The following is a 22,120-nucleotide window of genomic DNA, read 5'->3' as shown; positions in this document are numbered from 1 at the left end:
AAGAGAAAATTCTTGGAAATAATAAATAGGCTATGGGGTAGAACAAGAATATAGGATAGTAAACATTAAGGACTAGATTATTAATAAAGGAGAAGAGGTTAGTAAATGAAAGGAGTCAATATTATTAGAAATATGAATTTGGAGAACTGTTAAATAGGTGATATAGTGAGATTCAGTTAGAGGGGATTCGAGGAAGTCAGTTATCAATGGAATGAGAATTAGGTAATTGAAGAAACATTTTTTCTTTGTATTTATTATTGTGTAATGTGGTTTTCTTTGTTGAGTGTTTTGTTAGGGTATTTTGGGGGTAAATGTCGAAAATCAATAAAAAAAATTGGGGGGGGAGAGGAAGACGCCCCACTCTGAGGCTGCGCGCAGGAGGAGGCGTCGCAGCAGCAGCAGCTCTCTCTACCCTTTTCCTATCTCTATGGGTGACGGCAGGAGGAGGACGTCCTTTCCTCCCCGCCTTTCCCCTTCTTAACCAATCAGCAAGCCGGCCGTGTCCGGCTGTTGGGCGGCCAATCAGGACGGGCGAGAGAGGGCGCGCGCGTCTTTTGCGTCACGCGAGGGCGCCGTGCGTCCGCGCGGTGCATCCCGGGAGGCGTAGTTCTCCTTGCTCGGCGTCTCTCCGCTGGCAGCTCCGCGATGCTCCGGGCGCGGCTCTTCCTGGCGGCGCTGGCCGTGCAGGCGGCGGCGGGAGGCAAGTACTCGCGGGAGGCCAACGAGGAGGCCAAGGCGGCGGCGCCCCCCGCGGAATTCCGCCTGGTCAAGCTGAGCCAGGTGTGGGCGAAGGCGCAGCGGGTGAGTCGGAAAGGGACCCCGGGGGCATCCAGCTCCGCCGGGAAACCCCCCTCCGACGTCACGGGATCCCCCCTCGGAAGGGAGCCCCCCCAGGAACCCCTGGAAATGCAGGGCTCCGACCTCGCCTGGGAAACCTCCAAGGAAGGGGAGGCCAGACCTTCCCACCGTCGAAGGGGGGGCGTTGCTTGATGGTTCTGGGGGGGCTCCCTTCCGACGCTCTGGGGCGAGGGGGGATCCTCTGACGTCGGGCTCTCCTTCTCGGGGGGTTTCCCAGCGGAGATCGTCCTGCTGAGATTCCTGCCCCCCCGCCCCCGACGTCACGGGATCCCCCCTCGCCCCAGAGCGTCGGGAGGGAGCCCCCCGCAAGAAGCATCTAGTCCAGCCCCTGGAAATGCGGGGCTCCGACCTCGCCTGGGAAACCTCCAAGGAAGGGGAGGCCGCTCCGGGGTTCATTGGAACGGAAAGCGGCGCAGGAATGCAAAAGAAATCCGATTTCGTATTCAGAAAGTTACTCCTAACGTCGAGTCGGAGCCTCCGTTCTCGCAACGAAGCCTCCCACCCTCTCGGAGGAGCGGCCCCTGCTGGCCTCCATCGGGCCACTTGGCAGCTCGGCTCTGGAAGACCCCCAGCGGGGAAAGAGTTGCCCCCCCCGCCTGCTGGGAAAGGTGCTGGGGGAGCGTCCAGCAACGTCTCCTGGATCCAGGCGGCTGAGGCCGGACGGGTCTGGCGCCCCACTCAATGGCGGGTTGCTGGGCAGGGTTAATCTTTAGCCGGATCCCGCCTGGACGGCGCCCGGAGGGGTTAATCTTCAGCCGCCCCACCAGATGGTGGTCTCTCCAAAGTGCCTGGTCATCCTCCTACGGACTCTTGCCTGGGGGTGGGGAGGCACATTCAAGAGGGGCGGGAATCCAGTCTGAACAGGCAAGCAATGAGTTGTGTCCCTCCCTCGTTGTTTTTTAAAAGCCTGCATCTTTCTCGTCCGTTTAGGGCAGGTCCGGTTGGGGGGTGATTTTGGTAAGAGGTCTTGTCAATGGGAGAGGGGGCAAGCAGGGAGGCAGCATCAAGGCAGTCTGGCCCCTTCCTCCATCTCCCTGGTCCCCCTCCTCACTGCCGCAGCCGAATACCTCCCCGGAAAGGACTCTTGTTCATGATGTTTCTGCCCCAAAGAATGGAGGAGACCCTTCATGGAGCAGATCTTCCCTCTAGGGAAGCTAAACATCACTTGAATTTGATTCTCAGTGCAACTGATTCAGACCCTCCTCTCCCCCACCTCCCCAAATACCTTCTGTTTTTGCAGCTCCACCTCTCTGCTGTTAAATTGGCAGAGCTACACAGCGATCTAAAAATTCAGGAGAAGGATGAGCTGAGCTGGAAGAAACTGAAGGCCGAAGGGCTGGATGAAGATGGAGAGAAGGAAGCCAAGCTCAGGCGCAATCTAAATGGTAAAGAACTGCTCTATTCTGTAGACCCAGCTTTGGATCACTGAGGCTCTTTAAAAGAAACCCCAAATGAATAGGAAAACCACCCCTTGCCATTAGAATTCTGCATGCCTCAGCTGTCTAATGCGTTCAGACAGGCTGTGGTGCAGTGAAAATTGAGGAACTGTTGGCTACAACTCACTGATGCATCTGGTGTCAAGAGATCTAAGAGGCTGTGGGAGCAGCTTTCGTTCATCTGGGTTCTTTGCATGGAAGCTCCCCTCTGAGTCACTGCAGAACTTCCTGCAAAGTGTTTTGCAATTTAACTGGCTCTGTGTTCTGCAAAAATTCCTGAGCGTGAAAAGCTCTGCTGGCTCTTGCGGAGCTGGCTGCAAGCTGTGGGCTGCTTCAAGGTCAGCTCTTGCCTGAGCTTCCTTTCTGCTAGGTTTTCCCAGGAGGAGGCAAGTGTCCCATTGTCTTTCTTGCTGGCTGCTTCTGGGCACAACAAACTGGCTTCCCAGGCTGCTAGGGGGCCATTTGCCTGGGGATACCTGTTTTGGTGTCTCCACCTGCTGTTAGATGGAAGATACAAGAGCAGGATTTGGGGCAGTCCTGGGTGAGAAGCAGGGCAGTGTTCTGGGTGCAAATATCCTCCACTTTCAAGAAATTGCAGTTTTCACTAGAACTGCTTCTAGCACCCCCCTTGGTCCCTCAAGATGTTCTGACCTTTCCTAAGCAGGAAGACCTCTTCAGGATGCCCTAACCATTGATGCTTGGTGGAGATATGGTCCTAAGACTGCCCTTGTGGTCCTGGGCAGGCATGTGTTGCTTTGCTGAGTCAGACCGAAGTCCCTTTAATCCAGGATTCTCTCTCCCATAATGGCACATTAGATGCCTGTGGGGGAAACGGACTGCCCCCTGGACAATGACCAGTGGTCCACTAAATTTGGCTTTGCCCGCTTCTGGCAAAGTGAACAAACGGGCCTGGCAGATCAGTGTCACTCAGCATTTTTTGGTCTTGCTTCTGACATACAAAAAAATTGGTGATGGCCTTTAAAGTCCAACTCCCACCAAGAGACCTGGTACCCCCCCCCCAAGTTCATTATCAGTCAGAGAAGAACGAATGGAGGCAGGAGCAAGGCAGAAAGCAAGGAAGATCTTTATTTTTGTGTTGCAACAGAGTCCCTTCCCCCAGAACTTGCAAGGAGGTGAGGACCCAGAACAAAGGTGTGTAGCAACTTTCAAAGGCTTTATAAATTGCCCAGCCCCTTAGCCCAAAGACCAGCCAAAAGCACCATGCACCACAAAAATGGGTTGCACATGTAACTCAGGCCAAGCTCAGAGCTCAGGTTTCTGCAACACATTTGCATGTCTGTCATTCAGAGATTTGAGCAATACCAGATCCTTGTTTTTCCTGGCTTGCCAGAGCATCTATTGAAATGCTGCATACACAGGTACAGAATCTATTGACGTAAGATTGGGTCCCATTCCTAACAAGATGTTTATCTATTAACAGGGCTGCAGGCTTGCAAATGTAAAGACTGCTGGCTGTGGAGGAATGGTTTTAGCAAGAACTTCACTTCCTTCTGTCTGTTTGGAAGCAGATCTCACAGTCCAGCTGGAGGCTAAAGATGGCCTTGCTTTTGCTCTCTGAACTGTCTAATACACTCAAATGAAGTGTCTATTTTCCCAGAAAACATTTCTTAAATTGTTGAAGGGTGAAGGATCAGGGGTTGTTTTTTTAGGGAGAGGGGTGCCTGCTATGTGTGTGTTCCTTAAAATTTGTGCAACCCGTCTGTTGCCCCTCCAGTGATTCTGGCCAAGTATGGAATGGATGGGAAGAAAGACGCACAGCTGGGAGACACAAACTACGTCAAAGACAGCCTGGAGAACGATGTGCTCGATGATCCCCGGCTGGAGAAGCTCTGGAACAAGGTCTGTCTTTGAATGTGCTTTGTTTTTGCTGGGGGGGGGGTGGTCCTGTTGTGTCCACAATGTCAGCAGGTGTGTGGATCCAGCCCCTGATTTGCTAGTCTAATAGGAATGCCAGCACAGGGAGAAGCGATCAGCAATTGGGGGGACATTGAACCCTAACCCTGTACCTACAGATTCCCTGCCCCCCTGCAGATGCAGAGGCCCCTTTCCCCACAGAAAGACTCACATCTGATTCCAGAGCTCGGCTGTAATGATTGATAGATAGATAGATAGATAGATAGATAGTTGATAGATAGATAGATAGATAGATAGATAGATAGATAGATAGATAGATAGATGATAGATAGATAGATAGATAGATATGGGAACCATCATTTGGAGCATTCTGCCCTATAGATGCCTCCCAGCCTAAGTCTCGCAAGGGAAATACATCTTTGACTGATAGTGACCTTGGGAGACGCTGAGTCCTTTAAGAAGGGCAGTGGGTCCATTAAAGGGGACCCCCTATTTTCTGGTGACAGTTCCACACACATCTTTTTGCTAGCTGGAAGAAGCTTCTTGGCCCTGAGAGCTGTGCTCTGGCTCCACTGCCAGAAGCTCTATGCCCCTGTTTTAAGAAAAACTGCTCCCTTTTCATTATACCAGAGCCCATATAAAGTCCTTAAGTGGGTTCCCTATTGGTAGGAGCAAATAGCAGGGGCCAACCAGAGAATACTGAGAAGCAAAGGATCTAGTAAGCCTGATCTTTATTAAACTGTTGCAACAGGGTCCCCCGCTCACCCCACACAGGGAGGCAGGAGGGGAACCCAGAACATTGGTGTGCAAGCCTTTATAGAGACTTTTGAGATTGCCTCCCCTGTAGCTCAAGACCCCCCCAAACACCATCCATACATCACAGAAGGAGGTGCTCCCCAGCAGAAATTTGAGGGTGTTGCTTCTCTCCTGTCTGCCAGGATACCTGATAAGGCTTTATCTGATTGCCTTTTCTGGGTAGCCTGGCCATTCCTTGGAGATGGTAGATCCTTAGTTCCTGAATCTCTTTACGCATATTGAGAGTGTGCTCAGTGTAACAGATACTGGCCAGGCTGTATTTACAGGGAGGTGTAAGCTTTTCCCATTTCCTACCTCCTTGCAGCTAAATATTTGAAGTCTATTTGGAAGAGTCAAAATGGCTTCAGGATTGTTCTCCTGTACTATTTCAGACACGTAGTTTATATACTTATGTACATGTTTGGCTTGCACATTTATGAACATTTATTTTATATATATAAGACCTTAGAAGTCCCATAACACCCCTTAATTTGGGTTGCTGGGAATCCCCTTTGGCCTAATCCTGCAGGCTGCTCCTGCATTATTAAGCCCGGTCTCTCCGAGGGAGGGGTGAGGGGGGCATCGTTCCTCCTGGTTCCCAGTTCTTTTGCTTCTTGTAGTGAGAGCTGCTTCCCTTGAGTCAGGAACCGTGGAAATTAGGAACGGCAGTTGTGGATTTTCTGCACCAACTGGGAGGGCTGGACTAAATGACTTTTGAGGTCCCTCCCAGCGCTGATTCCTCAGCTCCAACATAACCAGTGGCAATTTTCTGTCCGCAAAGGTGAGAGAGGAAACATTTCGCCTCCATGACGTTCTCTCACCCTGATCAGTTGTGTTCTTCTTGCTGTTGGCTGTTCTGGGGAACTGAAGGCATCTGGCCTGCAATTGCCTCGCCCCAAAATCAGGTGCCTCAAAACAGGATTTCCAGGGAGAGAAAATTTGTAGGACAAAGCAGCAGGACTCAAAGAAATTTTGTGTGCCCCACGTTGCAGTCCAACACCTTCCAAAACAGGATATTCCACAAAACGCTGTGTCTCTGCCCAGTTGGCAAAGTGTGGGATTACCCTTGATACTGAAAAATCTAGGTGTGAGGCTGCTCAGTCCCCCAGCTGGTCGGGCAGAGCCTGCAGGTCCCTGCAGAATAAAGGAAGGATTCCAGCCACCAACCAGAGCAAATAGCTGTAGACCAAAGTTTATTGCGCATCAGGTTCAAAGAGGAATTTTGAACCCCGAGGATGGGGAGACAAGGACTTTTAAAACTTTCCCACCATATCCCAGAATACAGTTCGTACAGCATCATTGCTACATCCCTGACATGTCACCAAAGGGGAGGGGTAGACAGGGGTTACACTAGTTTAACCTTGGGGAAAAGGTCCAGAGGAGTCCTTGGTACAAGATTAGCCTAAGCAGACATGGCAGGGCAAGACTCGGGTGTAAGATGAGCATAGGCAAACACCTCTGAAGTCCCACCACCCAAAGTACAATAGAAGTTCCTTTGCATGTCTGGCCCCTTGGCAAGTCTTTGGATGGGATTAGGCTTTCCTTGGCCAACAATCAGTTCAGCAATTGTCACCTCTGGGAACTTCCTGGAGTCCTTTTTCAAGGGGAAAATAGCTTTGGAATGGAGGGAACTGGCAAAGGAGCTGATTTTATATTATTTTTAAAGCTAGGTAACTTCCCTGAGCTGTCAATTTGAAAGGATACATTCAGGCATAATATTTGTAACATCTAACAATTTTAAAGATGCTCCCCTCCTCCGTAATTTCCGTAACACCCTCCTGCTACTTTTCTTCCTTGGATCTCTCTTCAAGGCCAAAACTTCAGGCAAGTTCACTGAGGAAGAGCTGGACAAGCTGTGGAGGGAGTTCAGGCACCACAAAGAGAAAGTCCAGGACTACAACATCTTGCTGGAGACCGTCAGTCGGACGGAAGGTATTTCCACCCCTCCTGCCACCCCCTTTTTTGTAAATAATTTTTATTCATTTTTCATTAATAACACTCCAATTGATAGAATATCATATCTTCCCACATCAAAATACAAATAATAAAGCCAATTATACAATCCAAATTATATATTTTAATTAGACTTCCCATGTTTTGGCTGGTCAAGAGAAAATTTTTTATTTCTTGTTCCTGCTTTGTCTCTCTTGTTTATTCCCAATATCATAGTTCCGATCTTAATCCTTTATCTTATCTTAACAGCCGCTGGTGTTAGACTTTCACCTCCTGCCACCCCTTGACCCCCGTAGGTAATCCCACCCCTCACTCTGGGACAGGCTGGATTTGATTTAAATCATGATTTAAATCACTAGTCAGTAAGACTTTATTTAAGTCATTTCTTTTATGGAAAGACTCATTCTTGCATATTTACAACCAGATGAAGGTTTCATTTTTGGAACAATAAATTTTCAGAGTCGTCTTTACAGTTACATCGAAAATGATTTGAAATACTTAGGCAGAGAATTATGAAATTAAGTTAACTGTTTATATTTGGGCAACTTTTCTGCTGTGCTTGATTGGAAGGAGAAAAATAATCATTTCCTTAATAACAATTTAAACAATTTATTTAACTAAATGATAACATTATAGCATATGTATCCATGTTTGTTAACTGATGTGGTTAAACAATGTTTTTTAAAAAACACACGCCTTAGACTGAGTTTTAGCACACATGAAAAACTTAAAACAAATCTTTTTTTCCTGATGAATAGCATTTGGACTATAATGTAACTTAAACAGAAAATCTTTAGAAAGACTTTTCCTCCGAAAGCATTTTATTTTAAACATCCGGTTTAAATAAAAAAAAGTAGATTTTTTAAAAATTTATTTTTAAAAAATCATTGATTTTTATCCACCCTACTTTGGGAGCCTTCTTCCCACCTGCGGCTTCCTCTGGCTGATGGTGTTTTCCGTTTCGCCCCTCCCAGACGTCCACAAGAACATGATCTCCGGCCTGGAAGAGGAGGAGATTCCCCGCAAGCACGACCTGCTGCACCAGAAGCACTCTGAGCTCAAGGAGAAGCTGCACAGCATCAACCAGGGCTTTGAGCGGCTGCGCAGGGTCACCCACCAGGGCTATGACGACTCCAGCGGTAGGTCTCCCCCCCCCCCCCCGCTTGCACCTGCGGGTTATCTGGCCGGGGCGCAGGTGGGTCTTGGCCAGGGGTCAGCAAACTTTTTCAGCAGGGGGCTAGTCCACTGTCCCTCAGACCTTGTGGGGGGAATGAACGAATTCCCATGCCTCACAAATAACTCAGATGCATTTTAAATAAAAGGACACATTCTACTCATGTAAAAACACGCCGATTCCCAGACTGTCCGTGGGCCGGATTGAGAAGGCGATAGGGCCAGATCCGGCCCCCAGGCCATAGTTTGCCTACCCCTGGTCTTGGCCAATCCCTCATCGTTGCCTTCACAAATTCCACAACTGTCCTCTCGCATTGGAGAAAGATCTGCTTTTGACCCCCCCCCCTTGGCAGCCCTGTGTGATTCCAGGTGATCGTTTGGGGGAACCGCTTGGGCGCCTGTGGGGAGCGGCATTTGGGCTGGCAGGGAGGGTGGCTGTCAAGGCAACAGGATAGGGAAGCCGATGTGCCTGGATGCTGCGGCTGGAAGTCGCAGGATGGGGGCGGGCTGTGGGGCTGCTGTCTTGCTTGGGGGCTGCTTCTCTTTGGGGGCACCTGGTTGCCCACTGTAGGAGCCAGCATGTGGGCCCCCTTTGGCCTGATCCTGATGCAGCCAACCGCTCTCCTGAGGTTTTCCCTTTCTCACTCTTTGAACAATTGAAATAAGATGGACAGAACTCCAGGAGCTTCTCAGCTGGAGTTTAATAGAGGGGAGATACTTTCTCTTTTCGTGCACAAGTATTTCCTGAGTGCAGAACAAATAGCAGTGAAGCCTTTTTTGCAATCCAGCTGCCGCTGTTCGAGTTTCCACACAGAAATCTCCTTTGTCCCTCCAGAATTTGAGGAGCCCCGAGTGATTGACTTGTGGGATCTGGCGAAATCCACCAATTTCACAGAGAAAGAGCTGGAATCACTTCGGGTATGTTGGCTTCAACCTCTCTGGTTTGGGGGCTTTTCTGGCTTAATTCTGATCATCCTCTTGGCCAAGACACAAATGCCTTCTTGCTTTAACATTCGGGGGGAGCGGGGGCTCCGGTTGGGTGCCTTGCGCTGCGTTAATCAGAAACGAGTCTGGCATCTGGAGGAGCTGAGTTTGGAAGGGGCCCCAGACTGATTTGTAACAAATGCCTCCGTCTGAGAAATGCTTCGCGTTCCTTGCGGAAGAGATGGTCCTGGTGCTCTCTGTCCTTCCTTTGTTCTCTCTGGGTGGCTGAGGGTGCAAAGGATCAGGTGTGTGTGTTTGGGGGGAGTGCTGTGACTTGTGGGATGTGACCCATGAGAGGCAGTCAAGTACAACATTCCTTGTAATGCTAGAGAAGACACGCAAGGGAATGTTTGGTCCAGCCAGTCGGAACTTCCTCTTCCTCCTGGCTGGAGCATCCTTCCTCTTGCATGTGATAGAAGGTGGGCGTGACCTTACCTGTCCAGGTAACAAAAGGAGGAGTCACACAGCATACCTCTCTCTTTTTCACTTCCTTCTTTGTTTGACCAGCTTCTAGCTAGGACTGCTCTGTTAGCTCTCAGCTAGCAGAAGCACTGGGATTATTCCCCCATATGGGGTAGATCCACATGTACATATTTGTAACTAAGTCTGCCTTCAGGGATCCAATTGTGAACTGATGTAAGTAAATGCCTTTTATTGACTAAGATCGTGGCTTCTATTCTTTTAAGAGGGATTCAAGGGATCTTACCAGGAACGTACAATTCAATCTGAGACAGACTGAATTGTATAATAGTGAGAGGCTCACACAAGCCTGCAACCAGATATCTGCTGTGCGTGTAAAAAGGGGAATGTAACTCGGCTAAGTAAAGGAACTTGCCAGCACAAGTTAAAGGTAAAGGGACCCCTGACCATTAGGTCCAGTCGTGGCCGACTCTGGGGTTGTGGCACTCATCTTGCTTTACTGGCCGAGGGAGCCGGCGTACAGCTTCTGGGTCATGTGGCCAGCATGACTAAGCTGCTTCTGGCGAACCAGAGCAGCGCACGGAGCGGTACCTATTTATCTACTTGCACTTTGACGTGCTTTCGAACTGCTATGTTGGCAGGAGCTGGGACTGAGCAACGGGAGCTTACCCTGTCACGGGGATTTGAACCGCCGACCTTCTGATCGGCAAGTCCTAGGCTCTGTGGTTTAACCCACAGCGCCACCTGCATCCCTAGCAAGTTAGGAAGGATATTAATAAACAATATATCTTCTGCCACCCACAACATTTCCACATGACATGGTTGCGCTCTCTGTCCTTCCTTGTTTCTCTGGGCGGTTGAGGGTGCAAAGGATCGAGCGGGGGGTCTGCTGTGACATGGGTGCTGAGGACCTCCTCAAGGGCACGGGACGCCGCTGTGCCCCCCTGCGTATTTATCATAAACCCCTTTGAGCTCTTTCAGCTACTGATAAAAAGAATCGATCTCTCCTGCTTTTCTAGGAAGAGCTGAAACACTTTGAAGCGAAGGTGGAGAAGCACCACCATTACCAGAAGCAGCTGGAGATTTCGCACCAGAAGATGAGGCACATCGAAGGGATGGGAGACGAGGAGCATCTCAGCCGCAACAAGGAGAAGACCGCCATGCTGGAGGAGAAGACCAAGGAGCTGGGCTACAAGGTGCACAGGGGGGCCTCTGGGAGGGGAGCCCCCGTTCTTCACCCCCCCTGAACATTCACCTGGGGGTGCTCTGTGGTCTCAGGGAGAGGCGGGAAATCTGAGCCAGCCTTGTTTGAGGGGAGACAGTGCTGGAGATGGAACGGGGTGTGAGTGGCTTCCTAAGCGATCTTCTTGTCCACAAATGCGCAGGCACTGCTGGTCCCAGGGCGATGTCCTTCCAGCGCCCCAAGATCCTAAGAACTGCTCCCCCCAATCCCCCCTTGACACCTCGCTGCTCTTCCTCGGACCCCCTTCCAGAATGGCTTTGGCCTCACACTGCTTGCATGTGTCCGGGCAGGATTCCTTGGTGCAGCCATATTCAAAGTAGCAGGAGCAAGCAGCTGTTTGCCTCTTGGCTGAGCTGCACTCACATTGGAAAAACCTATTGGTGTTTTGCAACTTTCTGACTAGTTGCAGGACCTTAGCCAGACCTAGCAGAGTAAACGCAGAGTTCACGAAAGCAATTGGCAACTTGGCTGCAGACAGGATGGACGAAGCAGGAACCAGGAACTTGTAGTTAGGTGTTTATTATATACAGTGGGCTATTTAGAGGAACAGAACACGGATCTTTGACTAGCTCTCCCTTACACAACTCCTACACTGACACTGAACCACAGAACTCCCGAACTCTCACATTCCAGTCAGTAGGCCATAAATCATCACTCCTTTGAGAGAGCTTGACCAATCAGGGAGCGGTCTCCATGCCTCTGTATCACCAGGCAGACTTACTCCTTCACATTGCCTTGGCTGTCTGCCAAACCCCAATTGACTCTGCGAAGCTGCACGTATTCAGATTCCCAACAACCCGTTCCCTTACGCTGACATGCACCTGTCTCTTGTCTTCTCAGGTCAAGAAACATCTTCAGGACTTGTCCACCAGAATTTCCAGAGGCCTTCAGCACAATGAACTTTGAAACTTCCTTGTTCTCATAGGGTCGCTGTACATTGATCAAAATCAGTATATCCCGAGGTTTATATAATTACTTAAAATTCTGGTGCAAATTGTCTTTGGTACAGCCACCGCCTTCCTAGTTTCTCTCCTAATCACTCCTATCGGTGAATCTTTTAAGCCTCTGGTCACGAAGGCCTCAAAGCACTGCAGAAGAGAAGACTTTGAAGTGAGAGAGGGGTGTGGAAGGAAAGGGAAGGTTTGGAGAAGTCACTTAACTGCTGGGAGGCACATTGGCAGGTGGGGAGGTTGCTAAAGATTTTCATGCACTGTGTTGATTTCTCCTCCTGAATAAAGGAGCAAAATGTGGACATAGCCGTGAGCCTGACCCCCTGAGCCTAGAAGAACCATGATCATGTGTGCCTTTGCTGTGGCACCTGCAAGGACCAAGTTGTTGTGTGTGCAAAGTGTGCGGTGCAAAAGGACCCTGGAGAGACCAGCCAAATAGGCAGAATCCCCCTTTCTCCTTCCTCATCCTCCTCTTTCCTATAGCCAGCAGAGGAGGAGGAGAGGGTGCCTGTTGCTGCTGAGTCCTCGTCCTGCTCTTCTCTCCAGGGTCCTCTGCTCCTCCTCACCAGCCGAGAGCGTTGGGTAGACCTTTTCCTCTGAGAGGGGGGCTGGCCGGCTCCTGGGGAAACTGAGGCTGCCTGTGGGGTGGTTTCCCTTGAGAGCATGTGGGGAACTGGGGGGAGTTGCACTGCTAGGAATGACACTGAGTAGCTTGGGCACTTTCGTTTAATTCTGCGTTTCTGTTACATTTTGCGAAATAAATGGTCCGACTAAGGTCTTGGTCTTGTAATGATTGCAGGAGCTTCGCTGCGCTGGAGTGCTTGCCGTTTTCCCTGGGCTTCCCATCTCACAGCGGCTGGCAGGAGGACACAGTTGGGGGAAACAGGAAGGTGACTTGGGGGGGGTCCTGGCCAGGGTCCCTGGATGGCCCCTCCCAGCAGGAAGCTGTGCTTTGGGGAAACCCCTGTGATGAAAATATTGGATCAAGACTAGCTCAGTCAGGCACCTTTTAGCCAGACGCATACTGAGCAGGGACTCAATATGGGATCCTAGTCCTGGCGTTCTAGCGATTTTTGCATTGATTAATTTGCTTTAGCATCTCTGTGGTTTTGATTACCGTATTTTTCCGTGTATAAGAGGCCCCCGATTTTGGGGGACTGAATTTAAAGAAAATGAGGCTCAAAATTGTTGAGCTTTTTTAAATAATAATAATAATAATTTATTATTTGTACCCCGCCCATCTGGCTGGGTTTCCCCAGCCACTCTTGGCGGCTTCCATAGAAACCAAAAATACACTAAAATATCACAGATTTAAAAACTTCCCTGAACAGGGGGAGTTGCACACATGCTCCCTAGAGCACACACACCTCTCACAACGGCATGGGGGGGGAGTTGTGCACCCGCTAACCAGCTGGCTAGCAGCGCGCAGCTTCCCCCCCCCCCCCGCTATCTGTGTATAGGATGACCCCAGTTTTTTTACATGATTTTTGAGTCAAAAAACCTCATCTAACACATGGAAAAATCTGGTAGTTGCTCACTGCTGCGAATACACAGAAGGGTCTGAAATGGCCACAGTCTTGCTGGTGCAACAGAAGCCCATTTCTCCTCCAGTGCAAGGACATTTCTCTCTGCCTCCATCACTTGAATAGCAAAGTGGGCAGGAGGGGGGGGCAGACAAAGGCAGGGATGACAGCAGACCGGCTCCCCAGGGCCTTTTTTTCTAGGCCAGCCACCTTGCAGTCAATGGGAGCTGCTTGACAGCACCCTCCTTTTGCTTCGTGCAAGTGTGTGCACGCGTGAAAAAGAAGAGTCTGCCCTGCTTCACGCCTCTCCCGGTGGAGATGTTGTGGAAGACAGAAAAAGAAACCGGGCGAGAGGGCATCCTGGGGCACAGCCTTCTTGCCGGCTGCTCCACTGGGCTTCAGTTCTCTGTAGTGTTCTTCAATAATTGAAAACTTGGAGGGGGGAAACCACCGCAGCCTCCCCCTCTTTACCTCTCAAGGCCTGGCTTCTGGCAGCCTTCCGGCTGTTCCTGCGCTGCGTTACAAGGCCAGGATTTGTGTGTGCTGCCTTGAGCGATTGCGGCCAGGCTGGCTCTGAGCCGCATGTGCTTTCTTCTCCGCTGTCCTCTTGGCTTGGCCATTATTCCCCCCCCCCCCCAGTTTAATATATTAATTGTATTTATTTAGGCTATATTTGTAGCCTGATGTTCAGTCATATTGATTTCCAAAGCAGAACTCAATTCAATTACAATAATACAAACGTAATAATAAAACAATGCAACAGCAGAAGGGCCAAGATACCAGTGGTACCTCGGGTTAAGTTCTGGAGGTCTGTTCTTAACCTGAAGCACCACTTTAGCTAATGGGGTCTCCTGCTGCTGCCGTGCAATTTCTGTTTTCATCCTGAAGCAAAATTCTTAACCCGAGGCACTATTTCTGGGTTAGCGGAGTCTGTAACCCGAAGTGTCTGTAACCCGAGGTACCACTGTAAAATCAAAAGCCAACATTAAGAAATGGATCTATGGTTCATATTTCCGCCAGCAGGGAACAGCTTTAGCCACAAAGTTAGTTGAATTGCTTGGCCGTTTCTGAGTAGGAAGCAGGTTGCCCTGGAGATGCTGAGCTCTGCAGTCTCCCCCGGTCCTGCCACAAGGGAGCCCCCCCCCCCCCGCCTGGCCGTGGAGCACCTCTGCTGTATGAGTGGCGCATCCCTTGGCACAGAGAGGGTTGGATGCTTCTCTCAGATGCTGGTCCCTGGGCTGAGGCCTGCGATGGGCGGGGGTCCAGTTTCATTTTGGGAAAGCTGTTTTGTTGCAAAAAGGACCTCAAAAACAACAGATCTTGAGAGAGGAGAGGAGGTTTGATGGTGAGGAGGACCAGCTCTATGAGACTGAACTCCAGCTGCGTGGTAGAAAAGGCGGGGGGGTGCAATAATGATGATGATGATAATAATAATAATAATTTATTTATACCCCCCCATCTGGCTGGGCTTCCCCAGCCACTCTGGGCAGCTTCCAACAAAATATTAAAATACCATAATACATCAAACATTAAAAGCTTCCCTGAACAGGGCTGCCTTCAGATTTCCATTCCATCTCCATTTGGAGGACTTTCCTGTCTAGTGTATTTATCCGTCTGCCAATCGCTTTAGGGCCCCCTCTTGCATTTTCATCACACATGCAAATTGGCACCACCCTGTAAATGGTCATTTGCATTTTCCTCACCTGAAGTGCGTCCCATTTTCAGTTTGGTTTCTCAAAGGCCCCCCGGACTAGAGTCTTGTCCCAGGAGGGGTTGCCTTGCCTTCTCCATCTGCTCTCCTCCCTTCCCACAAAGGGGTGGCGGGTGGGCGGCACATGTGCCCTCGTGCCAGGAGAAGAAGAGGAGGGTTTGCTCTGTCTTTGGAAAGCAGCTGCAGGTGGAAGCTGGAGGTGGCTGGGGCCCAGTGGCGGAGTTAGCTGCATGGGCGCCCAGAGCAGGGGCCATGCAGTGCACCGGGGGGGGGGGGAGTTGATCCGCTGCATGGGGGCGTGGCAATCTGCGTGCAGCAGCAGCAAGATCCTCTGCTTGCAGCTGCAGAGGTGGCGGCACGATTCTCTGCACACGGCGTGATGGCACCAGCCCGCACCGCCAGGCCCGGGGGCGACGGGGCAATCCTCCCATAGAATGCCTTTTTGTCACCCCCCTCAGAGATGGCACCTGGGGCAGACTACCCCACCCCCACCCCCTTTGTCCGCCAGTCCTGGGGCCACCCTTGATTCAAGGTGATAAGATGCACTTGAGTCCAGAATCCAAGCCTGCCTTAAGATCCTTTCTGAAATCTGGGCTTGGGGGTGAGAAACATCACCTGCAAAGACCCACTGCCTGCTCAGGGAGCCTTGACTGAAAGGGCTGCTTTTGTGATCACCACCCACTCGGTCCTCTCCTCTCTGCGTTTGGCACAGGCCTGTTTTTCCTGGGTGTGAGCTTCACCCCCGCAGAGGAGGCGGCGACAGTGGTCAAGGCTGGGTTGTGGGAGCTGCTGGCGCTGGCATCCGAGTCCCAGCTGCCTGGGCCCTTGGCAGGATGTGCAGAACATCTTTAATCACACTCTCTGTGCATTTGCAGCCCTGCAATGGCTGCCCAGGGAGCCTCTGGATTCTGGGCTGCCGTTTAATTCTCTCCTCCTGATTTACTGTGCATGGGCTTCCTGTCAGACTTGGTTTGCTGGACTGCCAGAAGGAGCTCGCTTGCTTGCAGTGATGGATCGTCCCCCACCCGCCGGGTGCTGCATGCGTCTGTGCGTGAGAGAGAGAGAGAGAGAGATGATCTACTGTGCCGCAGGGAAGGCTGAATTTGCTGCCAGCTCAGGGCCCAAGGGGTGCAGAGGCAGCTGCAGTCGGCCCTGGTCCAACCGGAGGGTTGCTTTGGCTGTGACACATCTCCCTCTTTCCAAGGAAGAAAAGCATAGACACCGTCCGGCCTGTGAGATTATTCTGCCGTAATTTCTTTACTAAAATACTTGTATACTGCTATGTCATTTTTAAAAAAACCATAGCCCACTCATCTGCATTTGTAAGAATTTGGTCTTTCAGTGTGGCAGCACCTACACTTGGGAACTCCCTGCCTATTGACATCAGGTGGGCGCCCTCCCTGTACTTTTTCCCCGGCACCTGCTAAAAGCCTCCCGCTGCTGCTGGGCGCTTCTGTTGTCTGGGGTGGAAGAGCAGTCACTGCTGCCGCTTCCAGGGACCTGGTGAGGCCAGAGAGAGAGAGAGGGAGGCCAGGTCTCTGCCACAGCACAGCTGTTTTCTTTGTTTGGTAGACCAGAGACAAATGTCCTCCCAGAGTTGGATGAGTCCCTGACCCCAGTTTCTAGCGCATTTACCGTCGTGCTTCTCCAATACTGACATAATCCCTGCAAAATGTACCTTATGCACAGAACTAACCGAACCGCATTCAAATATAAAACAAGTGCATTGCTCTATATTTCTTCTGTTCTTCCTCTTCACCGTCTGCCTGAAAGCGAACGTCCTGTTTTTAGCTTGCTGAGAGAATGTCAGGTTTGGTGGGGTAATTTCCCCGCCATCCTATTATGCAAACTTGTGTCCGTTGAGTTCTTTGGTCCCTTTCATACACACCCAAAGCCTTTAAGCCGGCTGGTGTTCCAGAGGGAAGTGGCCTCTGTTATCCGCTCAGGGGAGGGGAAATGCTTCAGGGCGACGCAGGCCCCTTTTTTGTCCTCTTCACATGATTTCATCATCTTCGCACGCTAAAGTTAGCAGGAAGGTGTGAGGAGGAAGCCGTGGAACAACTGGGCGCTCCTGGGTTGCCAAGCTAGTCAGGGCCGCCCAGGTTGGGTGGCTGGGGGGAAGCTACTCTGCCAAGACCCTCTGATGAATGCCCCGTACCATGCCTGGTAGGCAAAAGTAAAGGACCCCTGGACGGTTGAGTCCAGTCAAAGGCAACTCTGGCGTTGCGGCGCTCATCTCGCTTTCAGGCCGAGGGAGCCGGTGTTTGTCCACAGATCATGTGGCCAGCAGGACTAAACCTCTACTGATGCACGGAGGACTGTGACGAGTGCCAGAGCACACGGAAACGCCTTTTACATTCCCGCCACAGTGGTACCTATTTATCTACTTGCACTGGTGTGCTTTCGATCTGCTAGGTTGGCAGGAGCTGGGACAGAGCACTGGGAGCTCACCCCGTCGCGGGGATTCGAACCGCCGACCTTCCAATCGGCAAGCCCAAGAGGCTCAGTGGTCTAGACCACAGCACCACCCGCATCCCTGCCTGGATCTGGTTCCCGTCAGAAGGAGGGCACACCCTGCCCACTGGAACGGGCACAAGCCTCCTGCTTCCCAGAGCGCAGCTGTATGTGGTTGCTCTCCCACCAGCCGTAGAATCTCTCCATCACTTAAACCCTACTCCACCCCCCTTGACCGCCGACTTTTTGCCATTTTGTGGGGAGCAGGAGTGAGGGGTGCTTCTTCTCCAATTGCGGTGTGGTCTTCCTTTCTGCTGCTGCTGCACCTGCTGAATTAACACCTCCTTCCCCCTCCTCTCCCGAGCGTGTCTCCTGCTTTACTGCCCCCCCTCCAGTATAATCAATTGATCCATTGATAGGTTACTTGATGGCTCCATTTTAATACAGTGGGTGCCCCCGATTACTTTGGCAGCAGATTTATTTTAAATAAAAAAATCAAAATACAAGTAGCTTATAAAAACTGCAGTTGACAGGCGGCTCCGTGGGAAAGGAGCTGTTTGAGGTGCGTGAGAGAGAAAGGGGAACCCTCTTTGAGGAGGAGAAATGACCTAGCAGAAGGCAGGAGGCTGAGTTACCCTTTAGAGTTGCCTTTCTCCTTGCATGGAAAGGGGTGCATTTGAATGCGTAAATCAGCTGGAACCCATTTGATTTAATTGCCGTGTTAAGATTTCTTTAGCTGGCGAGTGCTGGATCGCAACCTCCTTCCTGAAACGGCGCAGCTGCTCCTCCCAGAAGGAATAAATGTGGGCCTTTCTGTTCCAGGTTGGAATCCTGCAAATATTTGGATTCTGAAATGTCTTTTGCTCAGACTGGAAACAGCATTATTTAACGGGGAGTCCTACTCCCCTTCCCCAGACATTTTGGACCACAGGGGCCAGCTGTGCTCGCAGGGGCTGATGGGAATTGTAGTTCAAAACATCTGGAAGGCACCAGGCTGGCCCAGCATGACCTGCATTCCTGCCTTTGCCCCTTCCCTCCACCAATTCCCCCTCTCGCCCAGACAGGCCAGTTAACCCCTCCACCACCTCCACCACGTGAAGTGATATGGCTGAAGGAGGGAGGGGTTGCATTTTCTTTTATGGGAAGGCGAGGGGCTGATCTGCCTGCCAGTCCCCTCTGTGACCACAGTCTGTGGCTCCCTTGCCCTCTGTGCAGGATGCCAGCCTTCATTGCACTCCCCCCCCCAAGACAGAGGGACACCTTCATGCGTCTCTCCAGCATGATCTTCCTGTACCCAAAGAAGCCCTTCTTGTGCCAAGGGAGCCATTCTGAAGGAAGGGGCTCCTTCTTCCAGTTTGCAGGTGGGCAAGAGGCAGCACCTCCAGCGGACGTTATCCCAGCCCCCTCCCCCCTGGGAGGGCAACCCACACAGCGACCCCCTCCTACACCCAAGGGCAGGGGGCTGCTGCTGCCCTGCGTGAGATGCCAACTTGCTGCGGGGCTGGAGCAGCCCTGAAAGCATAAGAAGGGGCTCCCTTTGCCTGCCCCTATGCTGCCCCTCTCACCCACCCATGCCCAGGACCAGAGTGTCTCCTGTGCCAACCAGTGGGCAAAGGGCAGGTCCGGTGCCATCTGCTGTGCCCCCAAGGAAAGAGGCCCAGAGGACGGGCAGGTTTGCTTTGGCCAACGTGGATTTTAACGCCTGCATTCCTGCTGCTGTGGAGACATTTCACCCCAACAGACCACGTTTTTGCATTTCATTGGCTGTTTTGTTCTAGTGGTTTATTTGGGGATTGGGTGGGATACAAATCTAGTTCTAAAATAAAAAATAAACACCCCCTCCGTGCTTGGGAAGTGGTGTGGGCTCTGCTCTGAGCTCTGACATGAGCCCCCCTCCCTCAGTGGGGCTGGCAGGGGAAGAGGTGAGGGGGTGGCAGCCTCCCACAGCCGCCTCTTTGGCCTGCCCAGTCCAGCATCCTGCCCAGGAGAACAGCTGCCTGCTTCACTGCCTCTCAGGGAGGTCAGAGAGCGGCCTTTACCCAGGGAAGGGGGCACCCGCTTGGGGCAACCTTGGCTGGGTATTTGAAACAGGTGGGCAGGTGTCTGCGAGTGGGGAGCCCCCTTGAACTCCCAGTGGAGGCTAAAAGGGGTTCTTAGCAGAAAAGCTCCTGGTGGTTGTCCTCTCCTTCCACCCCCAGTGGGCTCCTGCCTGGGCACAAGCCTTTCTGGTGGGCTCCAGCAAGCAGCCCTGAGATGCCACAACAACAACAGCTGGTTCTCCCCTCCCCCCAATTCTTCCAACAGGCAACTCTCCTCCCTGCCCCCTCAGCCTTTTGGGTAGGACGTTGTGGTCCCACGGAGGATGGGGGGCACTTTACAGACACTGCCCCTGCTTCCGCTCCCTGCTTCCTCTGCCCTGTGACTGGCAGCTGCCAGAGCCATGCCCAGCTGTGCAGGAGGGCTTTGCCAGTGTCCCTTCCTGCCCTCAAGCCTCAAGCAGAGGAGAAGTGGAGGGGTCAGGCGAGTGCCAGCAAGAGTCCTGGGGAAGAAGATGAAGGCCCAGGAGGGAGGAGGGGGAGACGGCAGGTGTGGTGAATGTGCAGCACCCTGGGCGGCAGCTGCCCAGAATGGCCTCTGGGCTATGAGCCCTTTTGCACCCAGCACTGGGGGCAGCTGCCTCTCTGCCCTCCATGCCTGGCACATCCAGGCTTGCTTTGGGGAAGGACCATGACTCAGTGGGTAGAGGGTGTGCCTTGCACTCAGAGTGTCCCAGGTATTCAATTCCCAGCATCTTCAGGTGAGGCTATGATGGTCCCCTTGTGTGAAATCTTGGAGAGCCTTGATGCACCATAAGGCAGCTTCGGTCTTGCTGCATTCAACCTGTTTTCTCTCTCTTGCCTCTTGCCTCCTCCTTGGCAGCTGCCACTTGCCTCTTTGCTAGAACGAGAGATAACCTGGTGCTCAGTGTGGCCCTCAGGGGCCTCTGTCCCCACTTGCAGCTGCTACTCTCCACACCCATGTGGGAGAATCTGCAGCCCAAATCACACAAAAATCACAAACAGGGGACTCTTTGATGTCCTAGCCTCTAAACCAGGCTTCCTCAAACTCGGCCCTCCAGATGTTTTGAGACTAATTCCCATGATCCCTAGCTAGCAGGACCAATGGTCAGGGATGATGGGAATTGTAGTCCCAAAATATCTGGAGGGCCAAGTTTGAGGAAGCCTGTTCTACTTCTTCCTGTCACTATTCGCTCTGTTTCCTAATTGCAATGGGGGGAGACGTTTCTTTGCTCTCCTCCAGAGAGAAAATCTCCATTTTGAACTGGATATTTGTAACATTTCAGGATTATCGCCTGTCTTATTTATACCACTGTATCTGCTGAACCCTGGCAAGACTTTTGATGTGAGTAAACCTTGCATTTTTCTTGTTTACTAGACGATCTGAGAGTGATGTCTTTGTTAAATGGGAAACATAATGGGAGAAAATAATCCAAGTCTACCTAAGAATCCCTAGATATAATAATTGTTCTGGAAAGTTATGCAACCACCTGTCCTTATAGCTTCTAGAAATAAGGATGGTGATTTTTAACCCTGCAAGAGGAAGTATAATTGCCAATTAAAACATCCTCTCCCACTTCTCTAAATCCATCCAACGCCCTGCTGCTTTTACTCCTCTCCAAGCAGCTGCTGTCCTTTTCACCTGGGGGGTTGGACCCCACAGCTCCCCTGGCATTGCTCCAAGTAGGAGGCCGGCTGTGTGGAGCTGGCCTGAATGGTCCATCTAGCATCCATCTGCAGCAATGGCCCAGGTGGTCCAGAGGTGGGGAAGGGCAACCTGGAAAGGCATGGAAGGGCGGCAGGCAGCCCTCCTCTCTCCTTTGCCCCCCAGGATCTTGGAGGCAGACTCCCTGTGGGGCTTCTAGCTTTTGCTCTGCTGCCAGCTGTGACCGCTGTCCTGGGACCTTCCAGTGCAGGGGCAGGAAACATCTCCAGCCCTTCAGCTCCCTGACTTCACTCACAACTGCTGGCCTTGCTGGCTGTTGGGAATCAGAGTCCCTCAATGCCTAGAGCAGCGGTTCTCAACCTGTGGGTCCCCACATGTTGTTGGACTACAACTCCCATCATCCCTGAGCTCTGGCCAGGGATGATGGGAGTTGTAGTCCAACAACATCTGGGGACCCACGGGTTGAGAACCGCTGGCCTAGAGGGACATGGGGGGGGGGTCCCCTCCTGCACTCCCACCAGCCTGGCACTTTCCAGGCCATAGGTAAGATGTGTGAGTGAGAGTGTTGCATGTGCGTAGCTCACTGTGTAGCCAAAGGCACCTTGGAGAAGGCAGGTGGAAGCCTTTGTGACACACTTGGCAAAGAGGAGTGCCCAGAAGGCGGCAAGCAGAGGGACGGGGGACACTCCTGTTTGAGTCAGCCTCCTATGGCTACCCAGATCTGCTCCCCACAAACCTACAAGACCCCCAGAGGCGAATGCTGTGTGGGCAGCCCTGGGGGTCTGTTTCCAACGCTTCTCTTCCTCCTCCTCCCCAGTCTGCCAGGCTTTCCTCCCTCTCTCCTTTCTCCTGCCAAAACCAAGAATGAACTCCTCCCTCCTGAAGGCTCCCTGGGCACAGGTTGGGTTTTTCTGAAGGCAGCCAGGCTGAGCTGGAGAGGAGGTCATAATGCCCTGTGCCTCCTGGTACATTTCCAATGCCCGCCTAGCCAGACGCACAGGCGCTGGCCTCCCGTGAGAAGG

The 22,120-nt window shown here is 51.8% G+C and overlaps 1 protein-coding gene across 1 annotated transcript; it reads left to right on the top strand.

Annotated features, from left to right (window-relative positions):
- Positions 1-595: 595 nt before the first annotated feature.
- LRPAP1 (LDL receptor related protein associated protein 1) lies at positions 596-11,993 on the top strand. Its single transcript, XM_053408951.1, has 8 exons — positions 596-801; positions 2,099-2,243; positions 4,030-4,154; positions 6,776-6,896; positions 7,892-8,056; positions 8,926-9,008; positions 10,514-10,690; positions 11,578-11,993. The coding sequence occupies exons 1-8, from the start codon at positions 646-648 to the stop codon at positions 11,641-11,643; spliced, it is 1,038 nt and encodes a 345-aa protein (XP_053264926.1). The 5' UTR covers positions 596-645; the 3' UTR covers positions 11,644-11,993.
- Positions 11,994-22,120: the final 10,127 nt, after the last annotated feature.

This window comes from Podarcis raffonei, chromosome 11, assembly GCF_027172205.1.
Source record: "Podarcis raffonei isolate rPodRaf1 chromosome 11, rPodRaf1.pri, whole genome shotgun sequence".
NCBI lineage: Eukaryota > Metazoa > Chordata > Lepidosauria > Squamata > Lacertidae > Podarcis > Podarcis raffonei.
This window is presented reverse-complemented; position numbering and strand designations above follow the sequence as displayed.